The sequence below is a fragment of the Coenobita brevimanus genome, chromosome 30 (genome assembly GCF_032717465.1).
Source record: "Coenobita brevimanus isolate Jiangsu-jjx chromosome 30, ASM3271746v2, whole genome shotgun sequence".
NCBI classification, from domain to species: domain Eukaryota; kingdom Metazoa; phylum Arthropoda; class Malacostraca; order Decapoda; family Coenobitidae; genus Coenobita; species Coenobita brevimanus.
In genome coordinates this window covers 2,177,859-2,201,092 of record NC_136983.1, presented here as the reverse complement: position 1 = coordinate 2,201,092, position 23,234 = coordinate 2,177,859, and the positions used below count along the sequence as shown (strand labels likewise).

At 42.7% G+C, this 23,234-nt stretch overlaps 1 protein-coding gene across 1 annotated transcript in view; it reads left to right on the top strand.

Moving 5' to 3' along the window:
• Window positions 1–23,234, top strand: part of LOC145395206 (uncharacterized) — a 56,564-nt gene that overhangs the window by 15,802 nt on the left and 17,528 nt on the right. Inside the window, exons 8-17 of the mRNA XM_080268895.1 lie at window positions 1,200–1,349; window positions 2,707–3,740; window positions 5,814–6,026; window positions 6,481–6,579; window positions 12,138–12,322; window positions 13,506–13,652; window positions 16,025–16,113; window positions 18,055–18,158; window positions 19,476–19,617; window positions 21,181–21,374. Of these exons, the coding sequence (XP_080125021.1) occupies window positions 1,200–1,349; window positions 2,707–3,740; window positions 5,814–6,026; window positions 6,481–6,579; window positions 12,138–12,322; window positions 13,506–13,652; window positions 16,025–16,113; window positions 18,055–18,158; window positions 19,476–19,617; window positions 21,181–21,374 (2,357 nt within the window). The remainder of the gene's footprint in view (window positions 1–1,199; window positions 1,350–2,706; window positions 3,741–5,813; window positions 6,027–6,480; window positions 6,580–12,137; window positions 12,323–13,505; window positions 13,653–16,024; window positions 16,114–18,054; window positions 18,159–19,475; window positions 19,618–21,180; window positions 21,375–23,234) is intronic.

Here is a 23,234-nt window from a genome sequence, read left to right as displayed (position 1 = left end):
GGTAAGTGAATAAGAGTGTGGCCTATTTCATTACGCAAACATTTGGTTAGTTTTCCTTCTGTCATGTTTTTTCCTGCTGTCTGGATCCTGCCTTGCTTCATCTTTAGGTGGGAAACAAGGTCTGGGTGAAGCCGGTAATGATTTGGTATTTATTTTTTCATCCTCCTCCTCATCATCATCATCCAGATCTCCCGCTTCCCACCAAAAGAAGGTGTGAAGTAGGGTCCAGAGAGCAGAAAAGACATGTTAAAAGGAGGATTTAACTAAATGTCTGCCAGTTAAATGGGCCTCATACACACATTGACTTACCATACATGCCCCCCTAGAATCCTTACTCTAACCCAGTGGCATAAACATTCACACTTATGTTCTTTATTTAATTGCTTACAGCATTTATTTATTTACAGTATATGTGTATTTTTTTCATCGGTTAAAAAGAAAATGTATGAACAGCCATGCTTGTGATGTGGAGTCAGGATACAAGGAACTTCAGTGTTGAGTGAATGAGTGTGTGGCCCATTTCACTGGCCATGCTGTTGATTAGTTCTCCCTCTGTTGTGTTTTTCTCTTTCCTTGCTTTCTAGACTTTACATCACCCTGTCTTATTAGGTTGGAAAAACAGGTAAGAATGGTGTTAATGAATTTTTCTTAACATCCTTCAGTTCAGTGAAATAATTTTACTCCAGCCACAACCAGATGACATTATTCTGCTTAAGGGATATTTTTTTGTGTGAAGGGTTTAATGAAGCCTATACAGTATTCAGCTCCTCCAGCTTGAAAAATTTCTTGACCTGAATATAATCACCTGGAGATAGTTGAAATACAGATTATATCATCAGACTTAAGGGTTAATGTATCAGACTATGGGTATAGACTTGATGATCAGTTCCCTGAGGCCGAGTGTAGTTCTCCTACATACCATGTATCATCACATCACTAATGGAGGGCTAATACCCACTGAACACATTGAATACATGCAAGAGGTTTTTTAGTGAAGTAAGGAAAGAGGTCTAGATGATGATGATTATGGTGCTGATGGGGAGGGGGGGGAAGTTATGACATGACAGTGAATCATGTGGAATAACAGTAAAGTCTGTTATGAAGTTTAAATCCTAGTCTTCCCTTCCTAGGATTGAACTTGTGTCTTATCAGACAACAGATCAGTTCTATCACTTCACAAGCCACTTGACCACCACCAGGGTGAGGCTGCCGGGGAGGCCAGGAAGAGGCTAAGGATGGACTTGGGTGGGGCTGGATCTGGGCTCCGAGCCGCCAGTCCAATCAGCTCACCAGACTCTATCGAGGTCCTTGGCTCATCCAGTGTTGTAACTTCACCGTCTTCCATAGAGGTTAGTTAAATCATATCAAATCAAATGGCATCATACCTATTTAAGGACTCTCCATACTGATATTGGCAAGACATGTTGTTTGTCATGGACTAGAAGCTAAACCAAGAGCCTTAACCAGTAAATATCTTTCCAGCAGTTACTGGAAACTGTTGGGAGGAAAGAAAACTGAGGTGTGTAAAATGATGTTTATCAAAATGAAAGTCTCAGCTTGAACTTTGATTCTATTTACTTGTGACTGATTTTCCTACTTGAGTGTGATGATTGCATGGCTAGGTACAATCTAGGACTAAAGTTCGTGGGCTTAGTATATTTGTCAGTCAAGAGATGGTGCTTTGTTGTTGCTTAGAAAGGGGCAAAGTTAGTAAGGATTTGAGACCTCTTTTTGAACTTAACAGTGTTCGGATTGGCTCAGTCAGATAGGTGTACGTGAAGCTACAGAACGTGGTGAAATTTTTTTGTCATATCTGATGGAGCCAGGATTCCATGGGCTTGAATGATGAGTGAATGGAAGTGTGGCCCATTGAATTGGGCAGACTTAGGCTGTCTGGATGTTACTACTCCTCACTCCGCCTTCAGGTGGGATAGGAGGTCCGGATGATGATAGTGACGATGACGATGAATGATTTGTAAGACTCCCCTAACCAATAGCCACTCTCAAAGGTTTTAAAAATGCCTAAACACTGGTATTTGTCATGGAAGTTTAGGTACTTCAGTAATGTAAACAGGATTTTAGACCAGAAGCATTATGTCAAGTATCCTTTTGTAATTACTCATACAGTGTAGGCGATTTCTAGTTGCTGTTGGTTTGAAATAGCGAAATGAATGCCTGCATGGCACATGAGTTACTTGAGTGGTGCATGTGGAGTTAGTTACATGGAGAGACTGAAAGACAGACCAATGAGGCACTGAAGGAGTGTTGTTGTGTTGAAGTGGGTGTTACAAGAGAATAAAATGATAAATGAAAGACTAAGTAGAAGAGTGTATGTTTATGAGGTGGACATGAAGAGAGAGAGGGGAAAACCAAATATGAGATGAAAGGACTGAGTGGAGAGATGAGAGAAGCGGTGTGAGTTGGGGGGAAGATGGCCAAATGGCAGAGGAGAGGGTGGCATGGAGTCAGTTTGTTGGTGGCCACCCTTTACAGGATTGAGGCATTTGGTAATAGGTAGACAGATAGACTGTCAACAGATGATTGTTGCATTCACTTCACATGGCAGTAGGCAGGGATGTGGAGTGTGTGTGTGTGTGTGTGTGTGTGTGTGTGTGTGTGTGTGTGTGTGTGAGAGAGAGAGAGAGAGAGAGAGAGAGAGAGAGAGAGAGAGAGCATGCCAATATAAATAAAAAAATTGTGTTTCAGGTTCTCACTGGTGTTCTGTCCTCCAGTGACTCATCCCCCACACATCAAGACTCCTGCAGCCAGACACTCACCCAGGACCTCAGCCCATTGCAACCTGTACAACCCTCTCAACTCCCACAGCCCTCTCAACCCTCTCCCCAGCCCACTCAGCTCTCTCAACCCTCTCCCCAGCCCACTCAGCCCACTCCCCAGCCCACTCAGCCCTCCCAGCCCACTCCAAAACCCACTCAGCCCTCTCAGCCCACTCCCCAACCCACTCAGACCTCAGACTACATCCAGCAACCATCCCCACACACCACAGCAGCCTCTACCATCCCTATGACTGTTGTGCGCACCCAGCCCTCATCACAGCAACCAAGCGGAGAGGATCATGATGGCTCAAACACTGACAGTACGGTGATAACACAGCCAACCACACACAGACTGGACGACACCGAGTATTGTCAGACGGATGGATCGGGTACTTTTAGCGGGAGTAGAGACAGGTTAGGGGACACAGCTTCATCCAGCACATCCCAAGGCATCAAGGAATCAGATCACAGCAGCAGTCATATGCCTGTCACCAGTCAGCCCCCAATCACAAGTCACCCATCCAGCCACTCCCGGGTTGATATAGAAAGCCCAAGAGGATTGAAAGCATCCACAGACAGTGTGAAGGAATGGAAAGTGGACAAGGAGAGAGAAGTGGAAGAGGGGAGAGGAGTGGAGGATCAGACAGAAGTGGAGAAGGGGAAGGGAATGGGGTCTGGTAGTGTTAAGGATGAAAGCGGGAGGACAGACAAATGTATTAGTGAGGAGATGAGCCAGGGAAGGATGGAGGGGAGTGCAGTAAGTGTGGAGGAAACCTTACCCAGCTCAGAGGGAAGTGCCAAAGGATTGGAGACAAGTTTTGATAGCATGGAGGGAAGTAGCGGAACAATGGAAGGAAGTGGTGTGGTGGTGGAAAGCAGTGGTGTGGCATTGGATGTGTCAGTGGAGAGTGGTGGCAGTTCTGACACCATAACAGCATCACTTGATTCATCACAACTCACTTGGTGAGTTTTGCATTTTCTCTCTCAACCCTTTAACAGTTCATTTCTAAACCAGATGAATTTATAAGAAAATTTGTAGCTGTAGAAAACTACAGTATATACTGTTGTAGCTACATTAGTGATATCCATAACGGAATAAAATCATCTAGGGGTAACATGCATGAAATTTGAACACAAAATCCCATAAAACTGAAATGGTTAATTTCTGTCATGGTCTGTTCAAAGAACTATACAAGTAACTTTTTTATAAAGACAAATAACATGAAATATTAGGTTAGCGTGGAGAAGAGTAGGAAAGCTTTTGACCTGCCATGGACTCTCTCAGACTTGATGATGCTGATCTGGATTTTATCTGGTGTACAGAAGATTTCATCGCTATGATTGATATCTGTTAAGGATTATGTAGTTGAATTTAATATGAGTTTCCCAAAACAAGTGTATGTTCTCTAAGGTATATTTTGATAGATTATTACTGTGATTTAGTAGCTTGTATCACTAATGACACTGATATACCAAACTGAACACTCACAGTCAGTTGTTCTGCCCTCCTGGTACCATCTATACATTTCAGGGTTTTGAATAAATTATAAATGAATTAATGATCACAAATTCATGTCTGAGTAATGAACCGTTAGTGACAGGTGGGGTGTAATAGCTGGTGGTATATTGATTTTTGTCTAACTTGGTCCAGATTTTCTTTCCTTTGGAGCTTATTTCTTATAACTCAATGGCAGAATAAGACAACACTTTGGCTCTGCATCCTTCCCATAGCACTTTTGTATGACTAGCATCATATTGTATTGTTACTCTCCTGTGTTATGGTGTTACGACTACCATCTCGGTCTAGCCAACTGTAGTGAAAAGTAATTCCCTTTTACTGCAAGTTAGGTGGGTGAAACACACGATAGTCAAACTCTTACTTTGCAATACATCTGACTCATACTTCTGCAGGTTCTGAATATTTACATACACAAGCATAAGATACTATCCTAAGTACAAGAGGGGGGACAACATGCATAAAGGGGGTGTAGGTAGGTACTTACATACCAAGTGGCCTTAAGCTTAGCAAACGTCTTTGATCGCTTTACATGATGAGTGGTCCAGCCAGAGGAGAGAGAGAGAGAGAGAGAGCTCTTCCTCCCTTCCTACAGGTTTTAAAGGGCTTGGCTCTGCCAACAATATTCAAACTAGGGCGCAGCCAATGTCGCTTCACCAAGGCAGCCAGTCTCTATGTCATTGACTCCTCATAGAAACCAATCCAGGTAGACATAGAAACCAATGGTTTGTAGATTCACTCTGAAGGGGCAGAGTTTGACAGCTCCTCCCTCTGTGATTCAGTCACACACTCCTCCTGGTGACTCATAAGCCTGGGTGGTTTATGCACATCTAGGTTGTCCAGTTATGAGATCAGCGTCCTCATTAGAAGATGTAGTTCCGAGGGCAGCATGAGGGTGTCACCACGCATACCCCTCATTATCGACTCAGGGCTGCCATCAAGAATCCATAAAGGTCGCTCCATAATCCTCAGATAGAAAGGGTCACCAGTTGTAGCCAATTCATACCAGGGAATCATCCCACATGCTCCACGTGACACCTGCTACAGCTTGGTAGTCGTGATAGAGTGATGATAATTTTAGGCCAGGTTAGAGTAAATAAGGTATAGTACTTGGCTAAACTTCCAGCCCATTGACAGCCTTCAGTGGTACAATAAGGGGTAAAAATTTGGAGATTGCAAGGTAGAACAGTTTACTAGTGTTCTATGTAGGGGAGGCAGGAAGGGATTGCTGTAGGGGATGTGGATCATGATGTGTTAACCCCTTGAGTGTGATCATGTATTTTCTCACATCATTTTTCTTAACTGCAGATGATTTTCTTCAGTTTGGTAGGATCTCTAGTATTTGAAGGTTTATGAAGGCTGTAGCTAATCCCTCCATCTGAAAAATGTAGTCTAAGCTAACTAAACTTGTCAGGAGATGACAAGAATTCAGGGAAAAAGATGTAGTGAAGGGGTTAATGAGCTTTCCTGTGTGGGTGAGATGCTGTAATAAAACTAATGATGGTGGTGGTATCTGTCAGGACTGGGAGCCGAGGACCGGAGATGGAGCCAGGTGGTGGAGGTGTTGGTGTGGTGGAGGAGCAGAGTGGGGCAGTGGTGCAGTGTCTGTTGGAGGAGGCCATGGATGAGGAGGAGGAGGAGGAAGAGGAGGAGGAGAGGGTGGTGCCTGGCGGTAGTAGTGGCGGATCTTCTTCACCTCCAGAGAGAGAACGCTCACCGTCATCATCTGAACGGTTAGTGATTAGGGGGAAGTGGAGGGAGAAAGCTACCATCTTTTGAATGCTTAGTAAGAGAGGGAGAGAGAGCTTACCGTAATCTTCAGAATGGTTAGTAGGGAAAGTGAATGTGTATATAGGATTGTGTTGATGTGTATGTATGAGAGAGAGAGAGTGTGTGTGTGTGTGTGTGTGTCTGTGTCTGTGTGTCTGTGTGTGTCTGTGTCTGTGTGTGTGTGTCTGTGTGTGTGTGTCTGTCTGTGTATGTGTGTGTGTGTGTGTGTGTGTGTGTGTGTGTGTGTGTGTGTGTGTGTGTGTGTGTGTGTGTGTGTGCATGCATGTATGTGTGTGTGTGTGTGTGTGTGTGTGTGTGTGTGTGCATGCATGTATGTATGTGTGTGTGCATGCATGCATGCATATGTGCGTGTGTGTGTGTGTGTGTCATCAATAATTATTTATGTTGTCATTCCAGGTCAGAGGCACTAAAGGTTGGATCAGGTCATACCTCAGGTCACAGCTCAGGAGATGAGGTTGAGACCACCACTTCATCAGACATTGAGGTCATCTCCAGGTGGGTTGACAAGGAATTGGGCAGGTGTTATACATTTCATAATCCTGACCTCATTTTCCCACTTAACAATGGGGTGAGGTAGGGCCCAGAAAGCAAGGAAAGAGAAGAGCACCGTGGTCATACAGTTTACAGTAAAAGTCCAATTATACGGCATCTACGGGACCGGGCCAATGCCGAGTAACCAGATTTGCCGAATAACTGAAAAACCTACCCACTTAGTGCCGTACATTATATGTATCAATGAACACTATCACCACTACTTATATTGTTACAAATGTGTTTGGAGAAAGTACTGTATACTGTATGATAATGTACTATACTGTAGTCATTATAGTACTGTACCATACCTGACTCTGAAAAATGTAGAAATTAGTGAACATATACAAGTGCAATGATGCAGTAGGCCTACAAGTCACAGATAACACTTCCTGGACTGCCAAGATCTATCTATCTATCTATCTATTGCCAGACGCCTCAATCCCGTTTGGGGTGGCCACAAACAAATCGCCTCCAAGTCGCCCTGTCCCCCGCCATTTCACTACCCTGCTCCCAACTCACACCCCCCTCTCTCATATACCTCTCCACCCCATCCCTCTATCTCATCCTCGGTCTCCCCCTCCCTCTTCCACCCTCCACCTCACTCACATACACTCTCTTCGTCAGTCTTTCACCCTCCGTTCTCTCCACATGGCCAAACCACCTCAATGTGTTCCTCACAACGCTTCCTATCACATCCACATCAACACCACAACGCTCCTTTATATCCTCATTCGTCAGCCTGTCTCTCCACGTGACTCCACTAGCTCCTCTTAAATAACTCATTTCCACTGCTCTCACTCTTGACTTGTGTCCTTCCAACAACGTCCAAGCTTCACTTCCGTACGTTAGAGTTGGTATCACAATACTGTCATGTAGTAACTTTTTTACTTCCATGCTCACTTCCCTGTTTCTTATCACTGCTTTCAAGGAACCAGCAACCTTTCTTCCCTGCTGTACCCTTTCAAGCACTTCACCCTCCAAACCTCCATCCTTACTCATCACACTACCCAAATACTTAAACGTACTCACATTTTCCAATTCCTCACCATCCAACCTCGCTATACATTCACTGACTTCACCTCTCTCAAAGACCATCACTTTACTCTTCCCTACATTCACCTTTAGGTTCCGTTTCTTACACACTCTCTCAAACTCATCCACCAAGCCTTGCAGCTCCCCTTCATCTTCACTCAACAACACAGTATCATCTGCAAACAACAGTACAGGGAGTTTCCAAACACTATCCTCTCTCACCAGGGCCACTCCAACATCCACTACCCTACCTTGTACCTCTTTTATTACCCCATCCATGTACAGATTGAACAACCATGGAGACATGACACATCCCTGTTTCAAACCAACTTTCAAAGAGAAAAATTCACTTAGTTCACCATCCACACGCACTGCAGCCTTAGCACCATCATACATACTCTTCACAGCATTCAACAACTTCCCATCTACTCCATATATTCTTAACACTTTCCACAATCCTTGTCTATCCACCCTGTCATATGCTTTCTCCAAATCCATGAAAGCCGCATACAACTTCTTTCCCTTCTCTAGAAACTTTTCCACTAAAGATCTAAGAATGAATATCTGATCTACACAACCTCTTCCCTTCCTAAAGCCTCCCTGTTCTTCTCCAACTAATTTCTCTGTTCTTTCTCTAACTCTGTCTATAAGTATCCTACCATACACTTTTCCTATTATACTAAGAAGACAAATGCCCCTATGATTACCACACACTTCTTTTTCCCCTTTTCCTTTGTACAAGGGAATAATTATACCTGACTTCCAATCCTCCGGGACTCTACCTTCCTCCCAGGCCAATCTGCACATCTTCCACATCCATTCTACTACTATCTCTCCCCCATGCTTCAGCATCTCACCACACTCCATCAATTCCTGGGGCTTTCCCGATTTAACTTTCTTCATTGCTTCCACAACCTCTATCCTACTGATTTCTACCTGTCTTCTCACCTCCCTCCTTCTCCCAGCCATTCCCCAGCCACTTATACTCGCATTACTTCCATCCTCTACGTTCAACAATTCCTTAAAGTGTTCTCTCCATCTGCTCACTTTTTCTCCCTTCTCCACTAGTAATCTACCATGTTTATCTTTCACTCCCCTGCTAACTTCACTTCCACCCTGTCTTACTCTTTTCACTTCTCTCCAGAACATTTTCTTACAGTCCCTCCACTTTACACTCAAATTCCTTCCAAATTCCTCATCCACTCTCTTCTTACTCTCTCTTACTAATCTTTTCACCTCTCTCTTCCTTTCCACATATAACTCTCTCTTCTGCCTCTCAACTTCTTCCACGCCCCTATTTCTCATCCATTCATTGTATGCTTTCTTCTTTTGTGCCACAGCCTGTTTCACCTCTTCAGTCCACCACGCTGTTCCTTGCACCCCTCCGTCTTCTCTTCCTTCCACACACCACATCACATGCTGCACATATTTCTTCTGTAAATATCTTACACACACCCTTCCACGTCTCCCATCTGCTCCAATTCATATTTGCCCAATCGTTCCTCCACTTCTCTCTTATACTCTGCCTTTTTCTCATCCTCTTGTAACCTTTCCACTCTCCTTGCAACTACTCCTTCCTCTCGTCTTTCCCTTCTTCTATTCCTCCATCTTACTTGCATCCTAATTCTGGCCACCACCAAGTAGTGGTCAGAAAGGCCACTCCCCAACCTCTATAAACTCTTGCATCCAATATACATCTTCGCATCCTTTCATCCACACACACATAATCAATCATTGCCTTCCTTTCATTCAGTTCACCACCCACCCTTCTCATCACTCGCCATGTATACCTGTGGATCATTTTATGCCTGAAGAGGGTATTGGCTATTACCAACCCCCTCCCAGCACAGATGTACACTAACCCACACCCATTCTCATCTATCTCAGCAGGCACACCCCACTCACCAACTATTCCATCCCCCTTCACATTCCCAACTTTCCCATTCATATCACCGATCAAAAACACTCTCTCATTCCTTCCAAACTTTTCCAGGCACACTTCCACAGTTGTCCAGAACTCTTCTCTCACTCTTCTAGCACGATCTTGCGTTGGCGCATACACACACACAATCGCCTGCATTTGTATTCCAACTTTCAACTTTACCCACACAATCCTTGACCCAACTGATCCATACTGTCTTATGCTCTTCTTCCATCTTTTACTCACAACTATACACACTCCTTCCTTTGCCCTCTCATTCTCATCTACTCCTGCACATATACCCCATCCATACTCCCATTCTCTCACACTTTCTCCTCTCCATTTTGTTTCAGTTATTCCACATACATCCACTTTCGCATCCTCAAGCACCTGGACAATCTCTCTCTCTTTCACCTCATCATTCGCTCCTCTTACATTCCATGTACACATTACCAAGTCCTTTGTCCGGTCCTGGGTCGTCAACGTTTGGTCAGTCCTTGTCCGAGGCTTCTTGTTTGTTTTTTTAGTTAGTTGTTTTCCGGGGAGGGGCACTAACCCTCCGCCAACCCTTTTAGTCGCCTTTTACGACAAGCAGGGATACTGGGGGAGTATTCTTGAAAACCCCCCTACCCCCTGCCAAGATGATTCGGAATATTACCTACCCACTCAGCATCTTCTGTGTGTTGGTGAACACTTCATCACTACTTATTACAAATGTTTTTGGAGAGACTACTGTATACAGTAGAACCCCACAATTGCCAAACTCATAATTAACAACTTCACTAATTAGCAATTTCTTAAAAAAAAAAAAAAAAAAAAAGGTAGTACAAGAAATACAGAAAATAAGCTGGACAAATATGAATTGAAATGGTAAGGTCTTTCTGCCAAAAGGTAAACATACATTTAGCGCCCATTCTTTTGTTCATTTTTGTGTGTATATGCGAAAGAGAGAGTATTGATGCAAACAGTAAAGTATTCCATCAACCCCTTAATAACCTCCAGCGTTAAACAATACAGTACTGGTGTCGATGATGTCGAGGTTGCGCGAGCCATAGAAGACTGTGAACAATCATGGGAAAGGAATGAAGGTCACTGATATGTTTACACGACTCTTTGTTACCATCCCAAGCAGTCCGGCGGTCACTGAATCTCAGATGTTTTCGCCCATATGGTACATGCACTGTAATTTCATGGATCACACCTAATTACAGGATGGGTTTAGGAAGTTATAAAACGCACTGCTAGGCATGCCAGATGATTCTTTTCACATCTTTAAGAAAAATAAATTGATTTTAGAACTTTTAAAAAATTGTTCTGGGGCCAGCCAGGGGTGCATGCAAATTTCTGAACCCATAGCCATTCAGGGGTTCCTTGTCCGTAGGTGGGAGAAAGAGGTCAGAACTTGAACTTTATGAAACTTGACTGCATCTCGTACAGTTTTAGTCAGTAATTCCTACACACATACCTATCTTGAGTCAGTAAATTATCAGTAATGGAAGAGCTCTACAGTGAGTCTTCATTATAATTTATAATTAGGTCTCCACACCAAAGTACTTAGATCGTCTGTGTTTTCTCTAGTTCTTCATTCTTTCAAATACTGTTTCAGCTTGCTTCTGTTCCTTTATTTCTTCACCAACTTGCTTCAATCTTGGCAAAACTGTTCCTTGGGTCAATAATCCCAGACATCCTGTCCATATATATTTTTTTCAATTAAGTCTTTTTAAAGGGATCCCTGGAGTCATACAACAAGCCTTATAATATGCAGCATATGAGACCGTCTGTTTTGTATGTGCGTTAATAATCATAGCAGCTTGTACAGAAGCATGTCAATGTCCTGTAGCTGCGTGGAGATAATCATGCATTTGTGTAGGGATGCTGACAGTTTTGTTTTGGTATGTGATCTAAAATAAGGAGCAACACTGTCACCAGCATACAAGAAAGCAGTCAGCTGTACTAGGCAAAGTGAAACACGGAACAGTCATTCCCTGCTGTATGATACCCTGCCTTAGTGATGTGAAAAAATTAACGCCCTGCCCCTCCTGTCGATGGCCAGTCCCTGGTTATCTGATGGATTTTGTTTTGTTTTTTAACCAATTTTGATGATATTTTAGACTTAAATTTTGTGTTTGGGTTGATTTATAAACTGTTTCTAGACTTAGATTTAAGTGTCTTAGTCAGGTTGGGTGAACACTGTCATTTTTAGGTACAGTTTACTATGTTTGATTTTTTCCAGACATTTTTGATGATTTTCAAATTTTATTTTTGGGTTTAGGTGAGTTATAAACTGCTTTTAGGCTTGGTTAGCTAGTTTTAAACTTGTTGGGGGTTCAGGTTAGCTAGAAACTTGTTTTTGGACTCATTTGGGTGGGTTTTGGACTTGGTTGGGGGGTAATCCCAAGGCTTACAAACACATCCATGTACTCTCTATGTTATAACGTCCCCATTTAACATTACCCCGGCTCAGTGATGGGTTTTCCCAAACGCATCTCATCATTATAGTGGGGATGACCTGTTACTAAAAAATACATACCTGAAGTGAAGAGATTAGTTTGTGTTGATGTTGCAGCCCGAGCCTTGATGGGAGTGTAGCGGGTGGTGGCATACGAAGCACTACCACCACCACTGCCACCGCTGCCTCCAGGGTGTGGGCCTCGGCACAGCGTGGACTCAGGTCATTCCTCAACGACCGCTCTGAGTCACCCGCATCAGACTCTTCAGCTAACAATGGCAGGAGGCCCACTAATGAGAAAGGTAATTGGGTTTAGTCCACTTCAAGGTAGCAGTTTATACTTCATTTTAAGGTAGCAGTTCATAGTTCAGTCCAGGATAGCAATTTATAGTCTACTTCAAGGTTCGTTTCGTTTTGTTTCACATTTTGAAGGCTCCAACATTCATGCATGCGTCAGCCTTTGTCACCTAATGGTGGCTTTTCTTGCTGCTTGATCTCTGGAAACTTCCCTATTCAGTCCCTTATCCCTGAGGTCACACTCAGTGATCTCATCCCAGGTCTTTTTTGGTCAACCATGGCTACAACTAGCCATTTCAGGGTAACAGTGTATAGTCCATTTATAGTCCATTTCAGGGTAACAGTGTATAGTCCATTCCAAGGTAACAGTGTATAGTCCATTTTAGGTTAACAGTTTAGAGTCCGTTCCTGGGTAACAGTGTATAGTCCATTCCAAGGTAACAGTGTATAGTCCATTCCAGGGTAACAGTTTAGAGTCCATTCCAAGGTTACAGTTTAGAGTCCATTCCAAGGTAACAGTTTAGAGTCCATTCCAAGGCAACAGTTTCATCCATTGTCCATGATAGTTAGCTTTACACAAACCTGTTCTCTTTTCATCGCCCACCAACTCCCACATCGTATACTTTCTACTCTGTATTGTGTATATGTTAGTTAATAAGCCTCTACCGAAACTGACTCCAATGGTGAGTGAGTGTTCCCTTGTTTGTGATTGCTAACTTCACTGCTACCATGTTTATGTTTTTAATATAAGTTTATACTGGTGGTTGTTGTTGTTGCTTTACCCCAGTTTGTCTTGCTGAGCAGACCTGTCAACCACAGGAAAACAACCGCTTCTGTGGGGTTGTCCTACAGGTTTAGTATAGTACTTGTACATACACTGTGTAGAGATCCACTGCCCCCTTGTGGTAGACAGCACTTCAACAAGGGCAAACCAGGGTCCTTCCCCATGGCATGGTGCAGGGAAATATGAGGTGGTTTGGCTTCTAGGTGGATGCCAAAACTGCTCCACTCACGGTGACAGTGCCACCATACATACCAGTATGCTTCTTGTCAGTACCAGTTTATACCAGTACTACCAGCTTTACTCCTACCTTCTTTTTTTTTTTTCCCCGTGTCTCACCTATATTTCCTCATTTTGCCCACCTTGTTTATGTTACAATTAAGCCTTTGTCGGTACTGACTCCAAAGGTGAACCCGCATTGCCATCATCCATGACCGCCAGCTTCACGAGCATCAGTGAATCAGAGGGTGAGCCACACTTCCTCCGGCCCGGCAGTCTGGCCACCCTTGACCCCAACCACATCGCTCAAGGACTACTGACTGACATGTTTAGAGGTAGCTGATGAAGCAGTCATATCTGGTGCTAGTTTGTGGTGTGATGGTGATGGTGGTATTGCTGGTGTGGTGGTGGTGGTGATAATGATGGTGTGGTGCTGGTGATAGTAATGATGGTGTGGTGGTGGTGATGGTGGTAATTGTGGTGTGGTATTGGTGGTAGGCATGATATATATTGGTGGTCATGGTGATGTATGTTATTGCTGGTGAGTCATAATATTGCTGCTTGTATGTATTTGTGGTGGTGGTGGTGGTGGTGATAGTATTGGTGATGCATTTGTATATCATAAAGGCCTATGAGAATGTTACAGCTCTACAATAATTCCTAAGTCCAGGGGGTGATTGACATTCATTGTTCATATATTGCCACTGTAGGAGGGAGCTTTAGTACTGCTAATGGGTTCGAGGGGAGTGTAGTATATAGGTAGTGGGAAGGTAGGAACACACTGAAAAAATCCACATTAAAAAGATATTTTTTTAATCTTTTGCAAGACTGAGGTTGTTATGTGTGTATGTGTAGCGCTTTCATTTTGTTTTTCTATCCATCCATCCATCATCCAATCCTACCCTTGCCCCATGAGGAGCATAGGAGCCTGGGGCTAGGCAAGCTGGTTCTGACATTAAAGATGAGAGTGACTGGCCTCACTCATCCCTGAGTAGCAATACGTGAGCAATAAACCCCAACCACCCCTTGGATATAAACTTACACAGGCCCAATCTGATTGGAGCACTTTTATTGCCCACTAAACCTCCAAGCGCCATAATTTGGTTAAATGGTTATCACCCAGCGTAGTGAATGGTTTCGTGGTGTACAGGAAACCATTTGGCTTGTTACTCAGTGTATGTCACCCATAGGCAGAAGGAAAAGGAAAGAATGAAGGAAAGAAAGACAAAAGAGGGAGTGTAAAGTCATCTCTAGACAGAAGGATGAGGAAAGAATGAAGTAAAGACAGACAGAGGAGGATATAAACCTCAAACACACCTTAGATTTAAACCCCATGTAGGCCACTTCTGGTTGGAGCACCTTAATCCTTTTGACTACAAGGCATCTTACATCATACAAAACCACCATACAGTCCTAATACCAATTTCAGTGAAGCAGAAGATATGCGTGGCATTTCATTAGTCATTATATAACTTCCCCCACGTGACCCTACAGTGTCATTGATTCAGTCGTTTTGATGCTTTTGATCTAAAATTATTGGTTGGGGTCAGATTTACCTGGAGTGGACAAGATAATTTGCATTATCCACTTGCATTGGTTATTATTATTATTATTATTATTATTATTGTTATTATTATTAATGTGAATTTCTCCTCACTTTCCATGTGTTTTACTCTCTGGGTAAGAAATATCTTCTTTGCATATTACTACTTTTAATGATGGATGAATTCTGTATACCTTGGTGGAGAAGACTAGGACACCAAATATTCAGAAACTACCATGATTATCATTTTGGTAAAGAATAAAGAACTTCAAGTTGTACTCGTATTCAAATGACAGATGAGTTTATCCAGGTCACAGAAACTCACCCAGTCAAAGGGTTAACCACTTTAATGTGCATGACCTTTTTTTTTTTAAGTGACATTTGTTTTTGTTTGTTCTTGCTGCTTCAGAAACTTGTGGGGTTAGATATAGCCTTCATTAGCCCCACACTTTGAAAGTCTGTCTATCTATTGCCAGGCGCCTCAATCCCGTTCGGGGTGGCCACAAACAAATCGCCTCCACGTCGCCCTGTCCCCCGCCATTTCACTGCCCCGCTCACAACTCACACCCCTTTCTCTCATATACCTTTCCACCCCATCCCTCCATCTCATTCTCAGCCTCCCCCTCCCTCTTCCCCCCTCCACCTCACTCACATACACTCTCTTCGTCAGTCTTTCACCCTCCAGCCTCTCCACAAGGCCAAACCACCTCAGTGTATTCCTCCTAACACTTCCTATACCCTATGAAAGACCTTTCCTAAATTGAACAAAATCATCTAGTAGCAGCCAGAATAAACTAAAAAGATGTCATTCATCTTCAAGGGATTAAGCCTTGGGCCTAAAGACATAAGTGTTGATGCACTGTTATATGCACAGGTGTATATGTTTTATCCTTGTGCTGCATGTACTGACTTTACGGCAGCAGTGACGTACATTGGTATGCTGCCATGATCTTTTTGTGTTAATCAACCAATCACTGTCATATTTCCATTTATTCTTCTCATCTCCGGATTTTTTTATTTGGCCAAGGATAAACTTTTCAATCTGGATGGGATAGATTTAGCATTAACAGACACCTTCAGAACAAGATACCTTTTTGTGTGCAATGAAAGTATATGGTAAGAGCAAGGGGTTAATTATTCCATATTGCCTCTGCTGCTCCCCAGGTCATCGCAGGAACCAGTCCAATATGTCCGAGACCAGTGAGAGTTCCTGCGAGGCACACAGCTCCAATGAAGTGGAGAAGCTTGTTAAGGTAATTGCACATGGATTTCTCATATATCTTTGGATTGCCTTCATAAGGTGGCACTGATATAACTGGCCTGCTCAGCTGTTTGGTAATACAAGCATCTCACAACTACTTTCTTATCCCATGAATGGAGGATGATGAACTGCAGGGGAAGGGGACCTTAAGCCAGTAGTTCATGGGGTTTTTGTTTCAGATTAGCCAGGAGCCACAAGATCAACAACAACAGCCCCTTCATGTAATGATATATTTTGTTCTTTGTTTTTCTTATCACCTGACGATTTCACTCAGCTTAGGAAGGAACTGCAGGGGGATGGTATATCCCCCGTCAGTATTAGAGGTCTTACCTCAGTTCAGTTAAACCATCTGAAAGCAACAAGAGTAAAATAGCAGTGACATCAGTGGGAGAAAGGGGTTAGTTCCCTTTTGTATTATATTTCAGCTAATGCTAGATGGCTTTAATTAGCCCTGTCATGGAAAAAAAAAAAGTTTCAGTTAACCCCAGATCATTTTACATATGAGTAGTAGGAGATGATTTAGTCATAGAGTTAGTTAACCCTGTCATGGGTAAGACAAATACTGTACTGTATACGGTAAATTTATTCCATCTTACCTGATTATATTATTCTGCTGTGAGTGAGTCATGAGAGAGTGTTAATACTGGTACAGTTAACTCTGTCATGGCTAGAACAACTCTACTGTTGTATTCTTGATGTTGTCAGATGATTTTATTCAACTGAGAGTAAGTCAGATGAACCTCAGGATGTTAATACTGGTACCATGAACCCTCTAGTTAACACAAGATAAGTTTATTCAGCTGAGAGGAATCGTAGGAGTGTGAGAGTGTTAATGTTGATGGCATTAGCTGTCTCGTGGTTGGGAGAAAAGAGTGAATCACAGGAGCCTGAGTGTTAATACTGGTATCGTTAACGCTGTTATAGGTGGCACAACTCTGCTGCAATATTCTGTTCCAGCTAACACTAGAGTGTTTTATGTCATTGAAATTAAATTCTGTCTTGGATTCAAAACCCAAGCAATGGGACACATGTAAAGTAGGTATTGATAGTGTGCTCTTTTATATGCTTGTATATATTTGCATCATGTTGGTTCTGCTAGTGACATAGACTCTGAGGCACGCATATAAATACCCATTACAGCACACTGCCTTTCATATGCATCACTTCACACAGACACATCCTCCTTGTTTAAACTTCACCACTATGGGAAAGGGTTAATTCTGGCTATTACTTCCTCCGGGGAGGTTGGGTCCAGCAGAGGACCGTTTATAATAAGCAGTAGCTATATTAATACATTTTCCATAATTTAATCAACCAGTCATCTGCAAGGAAGGGCAGTGCATCTTTAACAGGAAATTTAAAAGAAACTGTTGCATTTGTGAACAGTTAGAACTGACTCTTATCAGTTTGAAGGCATCTGTAACATTGACCAGATGAGTTCTTGTAGTACAGTATTCATGTTTTGGTGATAATTGTGCAGTTATATAGTGGTACTCTTCAGTATTTCACTGTGTGGAATGTCACAAAGAATGCTGTTTATTCAGGTATTGTCATCTCTGTGTTACAACTCTTCCTTTGAAATAGCAGGTATTGTTTCCGATTTATATTGTCATCTCTGTGTTACAACTCTTCCTTTGAAATAGCAGGTATTGTTTCCGATTTATATTGTCATCTCTGTGTTACAACTCTTCCTTTGAAATAGCAGGTATTGTTTCCGATTTATATTGTCATCTCTGTGTTACAACTCTTCCTTTGAAATAGCAGATTGTCATATTAAACTAACAAGTTGTTATTATGGGTGGCAGATACAGTATTTATAATAATTGGAGATGCAAGTCTAATTTTTCAGGCTAACATTGTATGGTCTTGTTTTGATGAAATAAAAACAGCAAATGTGTTAATGGTGTATGTTCAATTCTTGTGTGTGTACCAGCGTGTGGCACAACTGTCGGAGGTGTTAGAGGCGCGTGAGGCCAAGGTACTGGAGCTGAGTCAGGTCAATGCAGCGCTACAGGACACCAACCTACGTCTTAAGAGGTTAGGCATCTCATACAGAACTATATTTTTGTCGCCTTAATAAGCTTTCTACAACCCTTTCCTTACCAATTTATTTTTCGTATTGTATCAATTTCACTATCAGTATCCGTCCATCCATCCATCCATCCATCCATCCATCACCTATCTATTTATATATCCATGCATCTTAAATCCTTAGTTGCATAAGGAGTGGCCACAGATGAATTGCTGTCCTCCTCCATCAGGCAGCCTTCTGTTCGATCTACATCCCATTCTTTCATACTATAGCCTTTGTTGTCTTGTATCCTGTTGACATAAAGTGCATAAATGACCTACAAGGATGTAAAATGTTCCAGATTTCAGAAACAAAATGGCAAGAGAGGTGCAAGGGGAGCTCCCTTAACCATTGAATAATGGCTCACACACAGACACACACGTGCATACACACACGTACATTTTCTGTATTCTGTTTTCTTGTCTTACCCGTATGTAATGTACAATCAACTAAATAATCTTTCAAACCTGTATGTTTAATGAACTTGAACCTGAATTATATTTTTCAGTGTCTGTTGATATGTCTGGTAATTGAGTATAGAAATAAAATTCTTGGCTGTCTGGTAATTGAGTATAGAAATAAAATTCTTGGCTGTCTGGTAATTGAGTATAGAAATAAAATTCTTGGCTCTTGCCAAATAAATTACAGTTATTGATGGAGAGTGAGAAAGAGAGTATGTGAGTGAGGTGGAGGGGGGCAGAGGGAAGGAGAGACTGAGGATGAGATGGAGGGATGGAGGGGAGAGGTATATGAGAAAGGGGTGTGCGAGCTGAGGGGAGTACAATGAAATGGCAGAGGACGGGGTGACATGGAAGCAATTTGTTTGCAGCCACCCCGTATGGGATTAAGGCATCTGGCTATAGATGGATGGATAGATAGTTTTCTTCATTGAGTAATATGCAGTACCAGTAATAGAATACAGTATTTTGGACAGTTATTGATACTGGACATTATTCTTCGTAAGCTCTTTGTTTTGAGGGTCAAAATACAAAGCACAAAGGGAGTTTTTTTTTTTTTTTTTTTTTTTTTTTTTTTTCAGTACAGTATGAGTAATAAAATCCAGAGGCATCAGTACTTAACTTCGTTAGTTTTGCTTTCACCCTGTTTTCTTTGTGTCTCAGTTGATTACGATGGTGATGATGATGAGGATGAGGATCTTTCCTTGTCACATTTTTCATCTTTTCTCCTCTCTTCTCCTGTCATCTATTCTCCTCTCCTCTCCCTTCATCACCTCACCTCTTTATTTTTGTCTCCTCTCATCCTTTATTTTTCCTCCATTGCAGTCAAGTTGAAGAGTATGAGGGAGGGAGAGGTGGGGCGGGTGAGGAGAGCCTGAGAGAGGAGTTCACACAGCGTCTTCTCACCATGGAGAGAAAGTTCCAGCAGGCTTTGAGAGAAAAGGAGGCAACTAAGAAACTACTTGAGGTAATAGCAATAGTTGTCTCAGTTTTTCATCTTTCTTTCTGTCTTTTTTTTTATGTTACGCATTCTCAGAATCTCAGGCCGCTCCACCTTAGTTCACCTTGGCTCTTGGGGCATGGTGGCTCAGTGATAGAGTGCCTGACTTGAGACTGAAGAGTCTTGAGTTCGCGCCGCACCTGGGTAAGCTGCCGTGCCGGGAGAGGTAGTTCTCTCCTGTCACCTAGCTGGTTGTAGCCTCCTTGGCTCAGTGGGTTGGAGTGCTCTGACTGAAGGGTTGGAGGTTCAAGTCCACCTATGGGTCATTGGTAGGCATCAGGAAGGGCATCCAATCATAAAGTGCTACACGCTCTGAAACTAAAGTCCTCTACCCTGGGGCAACACCTTAGCCCTTATCGAAAAAATGTGACACGGCTTTAAAAAAAAAAAAAAAAAAATCTCAGCTTAAGCTAAGGGTGACATCACATGGACCCTCATTAAAGCTGTTCCAGACCATGTTTCTGGTGGAAGAGGCTCTTGTGGTTGGGGTGCCATAACCCATGAGGTCACCAGGCATCATGTGGTTATATGTTTACCTCCCAGCATAGTAAATAGTTTCCAGGGTTACAGTAGACCATTAGAGTTGTCACTCGATAAAGTCACCTCAAGGCACCACTACATTGAGTGGGTGTATGATGGTCACCCCACTTTTAAGAAATAAATAAATAAATAAATAAAATTGTGTGGTAGGTGGGGGGGTTCGCCATCCACTCACTTGGTGTAGTGCTGCTCTTGGGTGTCTTCCCTTTCCTCTTCTACATCCTTCTTTCTTTCCATCCTCTTCTGTCTTTCTTTCCTTCATTTTTTCCTCATCCTTCTGCTTACAGGTGACTTTACACTCCCTCTTCTGTCTTTCTTTCCTTCATTCTTTCCTCTTCCTTTTGCCTGTAGGTGACTACACTGAGTGACAAGCCAAATGGTTTCCAGTACACCAGGAAACCATTTACTACGTTGGGTGATAACCGTATAACCAAACTTTGGTGCCTGCTTGTTTAGTGGGTAATTATGGCCCTCCAATCGGATTGAGCCGGTAAAGGTTTTTATCCAAGGGGTGGTTGGGGTTTATTGCTTACATAATGCCATTCAGGGATGAGTGAGGCTGGTCACTTTTATCTTAAATGTCAGGACCAACTTGCCTAGCCCCAGGCTCCTATGCTTCTCATGGGGCAACATAGGATTGGATGATGGTTGGATGGATGTGTGGAGAAATCAGGAATGTTGTGTGGTGATGGAGAGGGATGTCTTCTTGCAGTGGCACTGATGTGACAGGACAGCTCCACAGCCCAGTAATATAAATATCTCTCACCTCTCTATCCTTTGAAAAGAGGATGGTGGCCTGCAGGACAAGGGCAACTTCAGTCTGCAGTTCACCAGGTTCACAGCTAAAATGAACCTGGTGCATCATCACCACCACCACCACCACCACCAACAACAACAAGGACATAGTGTAAGAGACATCATCATAGTGAAGAGATTGCCCTTCCCAAGATAACCACAACTGAACTTATCATGTTTCCATGTTCACATCAGGAGGTGAGAGCAGAAGCAGCAACCAGATTGAGCTTGGTGGAGGCAGCGCGGGAGCGAGAGGAGCGGGAGACTGTGATTCGGGAGCTGCGGGAGGAGGGAGAGAAGCTGAGCCGGCAACAACTGACCTACTCCACCATGCTGAAGAAACTGCGTGTCAAGGAGAAGGACGGGGAGGCTACCATTGCTGCTCAGAAGTAAGGATCTCAGTGTGGTAGTGTGGGGTTGGGGGTCTTACAAACATAATCTACTTTCATCCATATTCATTCACATTCAGCTGTTTTCATCATCATTATCATCCACATTCACATTCAACATATTCATCATCATCCACATTCATGCATATTCATCCAAATCACCCATATTCATTTTCAGTCATTCATTTATCATCATCTATATTTATCTACATTAATTCACATTCATCTTCCTTTACATTTCATCTATAATCATCATAATCCACATTCATCTGTATTCATCATCATTCATCCACATTCCCATATTCATCATCATTCAGCAGCTGATATACTCCTTGCACATTAAAGAGAAGGCTGGGGAGGCCACCATTGCAGCACAAGGTTAAGCATCTTGTAATGTGATTTTTGTAACCTGACTAAAAAACTAATTCCTCTCAGCTTAAATTGAAGGGCCAATTTGAGTAGTAACCAAGGGGACTTATTTGTACTTCGTGATTAATGTTCATTACACTTCATACAGTCATGATATAGTACTGTATTCGCGTTGTGGGAGTGGCCTAGTTCCACCAGGTGAAAAACAAACCATAGTAGCCAAGGAGACTCATTGCTGTCTCACATGTAAGGCTCATCAAATTTCATGCAATCGCAACTCATCATTCATGTTGTGAGAGTAGCCCAATTCTGTCAGGTGAAAGCACACTCCCATTTCATCCTCCTCCTTAACCAGTTACTTCTCTCTGAAAGACCGCCCAAAATTGTTTCCCTTACAGAAGAAATATGCTTGGAATTTGCCCAGCACATAAGCAGCATCAGTGTCAAGGCCGCTTGGCTCAGTGCCTTGAAGAACAGTCATGGACATTACGATTTGACCACTGAAGAAATAATTGAAAACAGTTTATAAATAGTTCATCTGGCTAACAATAATTTATATAGATTTGGCCCTCTGCTTAGCATCATCATCCTAACTTTTTTTTTTTTCCAAGGATATGTTGAGGTAATGTCCAGGAAGCAAGCAATAACCTAATAGTGGGAGAACTTAGTAATAAGTAACCTATTTATCTTCATAGCCAGATGCCTTAATCTTGTAAGAGGTAGCTATAAACAAATCACCTCCATGTCTCTGTGTCCTCTGCCATTTGGCAACCCTCTCTCAGACTTACATCCTCTCTTGCATAAATCTCTCCACTCCATCCCTCCATCTCTTCATGAGTCTCCCCTCCACCTCACTCTCATTCACTCTTCTAGTTAGTCTCTTATTCTCCATCCTCTCCACATGACCAAACCAACTCCTTCACCTCCTCGTTTGTTTGTCTCTCCATGTAACCCCACGTACTCTTGTAAAATGACTCATAATGACATGTCTCATAAATTTTGATCATATAGCATTAAAAATATAGTATTGATAATAATAATTCATGGTTGTTGGGGGTGCTCACCAACCACTCACTCAGTGTAGTGCTGCTGTTGGGTGCCTGGCCTTTCCTCTCTTCCTTCCATCATTCCATCTTTTCTCTACTGTCTTTCATTCCTTCATTCTTTCCTCTTCCCTTTTATCTCCCGGTGATTCTGCATTGAGTGACAAGCCAAATGGTTTCCTGTACACCAGGAAACCATTTACTACGCTGGGTGGCACCTGGTGGTTTAGTGGGCAATTAAGGTGCTCCAGTCAGATTGAGCCAGTGCAGGTTTACATCCAAGGGGTGGTTGGGGTTTATTGCCCATGAAATTCCACTTAGGGATGAGTGAAGGTGGTCAGTCTTATCTTATATGTCGGGACCAACTTGCCTAGCCCCAGGCTTCAGTGCTCCTCATGGGGCAGCACAGGATTGGATGATGATGATGAAGAAGAAGAGCCTAAGCTTA